A 6464-nucleotide genomic window follows, 5' to 3' on the forward strand; every position below is an offset into this window, starting at 1 on the left:
TTTTACATAAGACAAGTTCCTTTCAAACATGCTAAAAACAACCTCTGGCAGAATTTGACCAGTCAACTTCAGCAAGAATAGACACAGCTACGTCTTTGACTATCAAGCAATCATATTAAAAAGAAAGATTAATCATATAAAGAATACAAGTCAATTCTCCAATATGGAGCAGTGACAGCAGAGTAGAACAATATATAAGAGGCCCTCATGAAGGTAGTTTTTGCGTCGAACCACAGGCTGCATGCTCCTTGTTTGAACTGTATATCTGCCTTTATCTCATTCGTTGCAAGATGGTTCAAGTTCTTGTAAATTTTCCTTTAACTTGCATTCAGCCTAACTTGAATATACTCAAAACCAATTCAAGATCAGGACCTCTTCATCATGCGTATCGTGTCCAAAAAACTTGGCAAACAAGATGCAGTAATCAATCTGCAGAGCTGACGATCGACCGCCGGACAGCTAATTACCAGCCGAGTTCGTGGAGTCATATTCTCTTCGAGCCGACTAGTGAGACAGATAATGAGGTATATTATTTTCTCAGTTAATCCATTTAGGAAATTTTATTTAGTAGTTTGATGTAAAATAAGTGAGGAAGTAACTCCGTCTAAAACACAATACTAATAACAGTAATAGTAGGGTAATAGAAATTAAGGCCATTATGTAGGAGATTGGTCTTGTGGAGGAATTAAGCTTGAAAATAAATTCATACTAGGGAAAACGTAATCTCCTTTTTCTCGTTATGTCTTTTGTTTTAGTTAATGATAGTTGGATGTTACGGATTAAAATGCCTCTTGGCTCATCCATTCAGTATCATGTTGCATTTTTGTGTCTATGCGAAGATCAACTGTTTATTATCCTTACCTATATGCATACAAGAGTTTTGTACCGATTGGCATGGCTAAATTACCTTCGAAAATGCATAAGAGAATTCTACTAGATGGCATTTTATAATTTGGCCTTTATGTTCATTTATAGCATATGCCACACGATGTTTTCCTCAGAGGAGATCAGTTCTTTCAATAAGGGGTAAATTACACCTTATTCCCCAGTGGTTTAGCACTTTTATACACAACCCTTATGTAGTTTTAAAAACTATACATAACCTCCTTATGATTTGAACTAAAGCGTCAAAGTGATGAAATTTACATTTCATAACAGAGTCAACTAAATATATCAAAAGTACTCCTGTTTAAAATAAAAAATTATTTATTAACCACAAGGGAATTATGTATATATTTTGAAAATCATTAAAGAGTTATGTGATAAAACTCTAAATTGTAAAGAGATTATGTAGTAAACACAAAATTATAAGGAATTAAAGTGTCATGCATATTATGTTTATATATTTTGATCATTTCAACTATTTTAGTTTTTAAACCAAAGTAATCTCGGCATTTTTATAAGTAACGATACAAATGATCATTTCTGTTACCCTGACACTTTAGTCCAAACCATGATTGGGTTATATATAGTTTTTGAAACTCTAGGAGAATTATATAAAAAATCGATAAACCACAAGGGGTAAAGTGATAAGCAATTAAATCCTGTGATTGAAATCAACAATTTTATGACTTTATTATTGCTCATAAAAGAATCATGTTTTGTTCATGCATGTAGCATCATTATTATAAGAGTAAATTACCTTTTACCCCATATGATTTGGTGTTTTATCACATAACTCCCTATAGTTTAAAAACATATGTACAACTCCCTTATAGTTTGAGTTAAACTGTTGATGTGACGTATCAACTGTCACCGTTAGTTTTTCTGTTAAAACTAATGGTTAATAGTAAAAAACCAAAGTCAAATTATTAAATTGACAAATTCGTCTTTCACTACTTTGTTTTCTTTTTTCATTTTTTCCTTTTCTTTCTCTCTTTTTTCTTGGAAAGAGAAGAGATGATTTTGAAAACTTATACTTTATTCTATAATATCTTAATTTTCTCCAAATACAAAAGAGATGAAGTGAAATAAAAAAGATGGAAGGGAAATATAAAACAAACAAATAAGAAACAAAAAATAACAAAATCTTTTTCACTATAAATATAATTATAGGTTTTTAAACCAAATTTTATTTTCTAGTTCTTATTTGTCTATTTTTTCATGTCCCACAATCGTGTTGGATAATTGGATTATCAAAAAATCATTTCTAAGAAAAATAAACTTTAAAAATTCCATAGTTTCCCGTTAATCCATAATATATTTTAGTCTGTCATAACTTCTCATCCCCTACTTAAATTGACCTCAAGAAATCAAATTAATTCATTCCGGAATCAAACCCAATTTATGTCGCAATCATCTTGTTCAATTAAAATACAAAGTATCCAATATATGTTTTTGCTAATCTTTTGTAGTGGGAAAATCAGACAAAGATTTTAAATAAGTTGGAGAGCGAAGTTGGCAGCATGCTTGATTGTGAAGACTTGGAGCCACAGGCTCTGATTGAACTGATTAATGACATCGACCAGCTTGGCCTCTCTTACCGATACAGGCAAAAAATTAAAAATGCCCTTAATAAGCTTCGAGATTTGGAGGATGCAACTGGAGATAAAATTAAGAGTAGTCTACATACTTCAGCTCTCTATTTCAGGTTGCTTAGGCAACATGGTTTTGAGGTTTCCCCAGGTAACACATTCCCTTTGTAACAAACTCTCTAATTTTGGTTGCAAAAGTATAATGCTGGTTTAATTGACTTATGTTTTCTCGTTTCATTCGTTTGACTAATTTTTACAAAAGAGAAAAATATTTCAATCAATGAGCAAGTGGTGTTTAGCAGCAAACCCTAACGGGATAAGTAAGTATGCCTCTATGAAGACCATATATTCCATCGTACATGAAGCCCTTTTTGGCCTGCGTATAGAGGCTAATTACGTTATCACTCCATTTTAAGGTCCTTTTCTTAAAAAGGAAAAACTTAAAAAAATAAAACAGTATTGGTCATGATGTAGATAAAACAAAATTTTGGCATCAATTTTCTTTGATTTGGTATTGAAATAGAATCCAAATAAACCTAACCCTATCCTCCCACCACAAAAAAAAAGGACATGGGAATCCGTTTATTATCGTATATGCAGCTGTTGTATGATTGTATCTTTCCTCAATAGCACCAAGTTATCAAATTTCTATTTGGTGCAGATGTCTTTGAGAGATTCAAGGACCAAAATGGCAACTTCAATGAAGACCTTTCCCGGGAAGTTCGAGGAATTTTGAGCTTGTTTGAGGCTTCACATCTTGCATATGAAGAAGAGAATATACTAAACGAGGCCAAATCATTCACAAGTCTACTTCTTAAGGATTCCAAAAAGCTGGTTGGGGCAAACATGTCAGAACAAATAACTCATGCTTTGGAGCTTCCGTATCACCATAGAATGCGAAGGCTAGAAGCTAGGAGGAATATTGAAGCATATGCTCAAAGAGGTGAGAAAAATCAAGTGCTACTCGAGTTAGCCAAGCTAGACTTCAACTTGGTTCAGTCTAAGTTCCAAAGTGATGTTCAAGAAGTATCGAGGTAAGATCACGCAGGACACATCTGCATCAGATTGCATGAACTATTCTTTTCATTACTTTTCTAGTATTGTCGTAAATTACTCGAAATTATTTTTGTTATATCACACAATATGTCATTTAGAATTATGGTGCTTTTGTTATAAAGTACTTTTGTTAATTGAAGCACTTTTGGAGTTTTTTTTATGAGCATAATTCAGAAAATTTATGAGTAGATTTTTTTTATCTCAAAAGTATTTTTAACACAAGCTCAAAATTGGTGCATTCAAAATGACTTTTATATTTTAAAAATAAAATTGTAATTCTAGCCATTTTATTATCAATTCTAAACTAAATAAAGAGATAAGTTTTTTGGTTTTCAAAAACTCAAATTACACATTATTTAATATGATAAGAACTTATGTAAGTGTGTTCTCATAATGTAATTAACTAATCACTAGCCATGGGGACTAGTGGCCAGGGAGTTGAACTCTTGCCTGATGTACCAGGGTTCAAATCTTGACAGGTATGTTTGGGGAAGGGAGGGAATAGGAGAGTGAGAGGAGGTGAAAAAAAAAACTTAAAAAATTAGCAGGTACTTCTATTGAAAACTCTATTAAATAAAGTGTTTTGTTAGGAAGGCTGAGGAGGTTTTAGTCTAGTGCTAAAGTTGAGACTTAAGGAATTAAAAGTTTTAGATTTAGATCTCCTTTCTTCCTACCCACTTTTTAAATCTCACCTCCGCCATAAATAAATAAATATACACACACACACACATTTCAGATGCTAGTCTACCTAAATATTTTTTTTTCCAGATGCTAATTACTCATACTTTAAAGTGTGTAAACTTAAACACAATTTCATATATTTTAGCCAGATCACTTTGTAACTGGTTACCCTTGGAAATTATGATTAGGTGGTGGAAAGTTATGGGCTTAGCAGACAAGTTGGACTTTGCAAGAGACCGGCTAATGGAAAGCTTCTTTTGGTCAGTTGGAATGGCCTTTGAGCCACGATTTAGTAAATGCCGAACGGCAGTAACCAAAGCCCTTACGCTGATCACTGTCCTGGATGATATCTATGATATTTATGGTTCCCTAGATGAACTCGAGCAATTTACAGATGCCGTTGTTAGGTATATATACAAAATGCATTGGCTTTCTATTGTAACAAAAACTGTTCCTTTTTTCCATCTTACAAACGTCACTAAATTATGTTGGTTCAGATGGGATCTTGATGCTATGAAAGATCTTCCCGAATATATGAAATTGTTCTTCCTTGCTCTTTACAATACCATAAACGATTTGGCTTATGAAACTCTCAAGGAAAAAGGAGAGATGATAATTCCTTGCCTGAAAAAAGCAGTAAGTAATTAAACAGCCATTAATCCCTCCATTCCCTCCAACATATGCTTAATTACTAGTCTAATCGCTCATGTAAACAGAATAGTCCATCTCTAATTCATATGCTTTTTTCAGTGGGCAGATATGTGCAAATCATTCTTACAAGAAGCTCAATGGTATCACAAGAAAGGTACTCCAACCTTTGAGGAGTATATGGAAAATGGATGGATTTCATCAGGTGGCGCTGTGCTATTAATTCATGCGTACTTTTTGGTCACTGAAAATATTTCAAATGAGGCCACAGAGTCCCTGGACAATCATCATGATTTCTTGCGTTGGCCCTGCATAATTTACCGTCTTACCAATGATTTTTCCTCAACGGTTAGTATGCTCATTTACCATATTTTTCCTCTACACAAATCATAATTGTCAATGCCTCTTCATTGGTTGATCAGTCAAGTTTTAACCTAAATAATAACGTACTTGAGCTGATCTAGGTTAAGTCTCAAAAGTGTAACATGGAGAATTATAAGAATGCGAATTTATTACATTGAATTATAAGGAACCTTTGCTGCAACCAATAATTTATATCGGATTTTTGGAAATAAAAAACAACTAAATCATAACAAAAATTGAACCCAAAGAAAAAAGGATGCAAGTAATATGTACAATTTTCCTTGTGTTTATGCTACTGCTGCGAGCCCGAGACAGCACCTTAATACATCATGTGCCATGTTGTAGGATGAGATAGAGAGGGGTGAAACTACAAATGCAATTACGTGCTACATGCGTGGAACTGGCCTGTCTGAGGAATTTGCTAAAAAAAATGTAAGCAAAATGATTGAAGAATGCTTGATGAAGATGAACAAACAATTGTCATCTCCATCACCATTTGAGGAAAATTTCATTGAAGTTGCTATGGACCTTGCTCGAATTGCTTTTTGTCAATACCAGTATGGAGATGCTCATAGTGCTCCGGATGTTAAAGCCAAAAACCGCATCGTGTCAGTTATGTTCGATCCTATCCAGTTGAGGGAGGCAGAAAATGATGTCAAAGGAGGAAACAATTAGAGGCAATTCTCTGATTTGTTCCTGGTGTCTTTTGAAAATCCAGGAACAACCGAAATATGTCTGCTTTGTGTACGTGTGTGTTTTAATTTTTAAGATTCTGATAAAAGCTCAAAACAGGAGCTGTTTTGCTTGTTTCAAGTACTTTGAAATGGGCCATTGAAACATTTTATGTGATAACATGGAAATGAAAGCGATGAATATATTGCAGGTACAGGGTCGGTTCTTCCTCCCTAATAACTGCTCACACTAATTTACATATTATCATAACGTTTTGCCATGAGTCTTGATTCCACTTAGCTTTCATCTTAACCTAATTATAACCAAGGTTTCAAAAAAGCGGAAACACTGACCGGAACATTTTTAATTATTATGTCGAGGCAAAAGCCCTACGATGTGAAGATCAGTCCTATGAATTTCAATTTTTAATGATTTAAAAATTAACAGGATGATAGAAATATGTAATTTTTTATATAAATAAGTCATTTTATTAAATTATTTGAAAATAGTCGAATAATGGACTTCCCTTCTAATTCTAAGGTGCTACAAGCATAACGTACTTAGGGTGTG

The 6464-nt window shown here is 33.5% G+C and overlaps 1 protein-coding gene across 1 annotated transcript; it reads left to right on the plus strand.

Moving 5' to 3' along the window:
• The first annotated feature begins 290 nt into the window (after positions 1-290).
• Positions 291-6091, plus strand: LOC113771686 (isoprene synthase, chloroplastic-like). Its single transcript, XM_027316255.1, has 7 exons — positions 291-524; positions 2355-2625; positions 3136-3508; positions 4400-4618; positions 4709-4847; positions 4962-5207; positions 5568-6091. The coding sequence occupies exons 1-7, from the start codon at positions 291-293 to the stop codon at positions 5895-5897; spliced, it is 1812 nt and encodes a 603-aa protein (XP_027172056.1). The 3' UTR covers positions 5898-6091.
• Positions 6092-6464: the final 373 nt, after the last annotated feature.

Source organism: Coffea eugenioides, chromosome 5 (genome assembly GCF_003713205.1).
Source record: "Coffea eugenioides isolate CCC68of chromosome 5, Ceug_1.0, whole genome shotgun sequence".
NCBI lineage: Eukaryota > Viridiplantae > Streptophyta > Magnoliopsida > Gentianales > Rubiaceae > Coffea > Coffea eugenioides.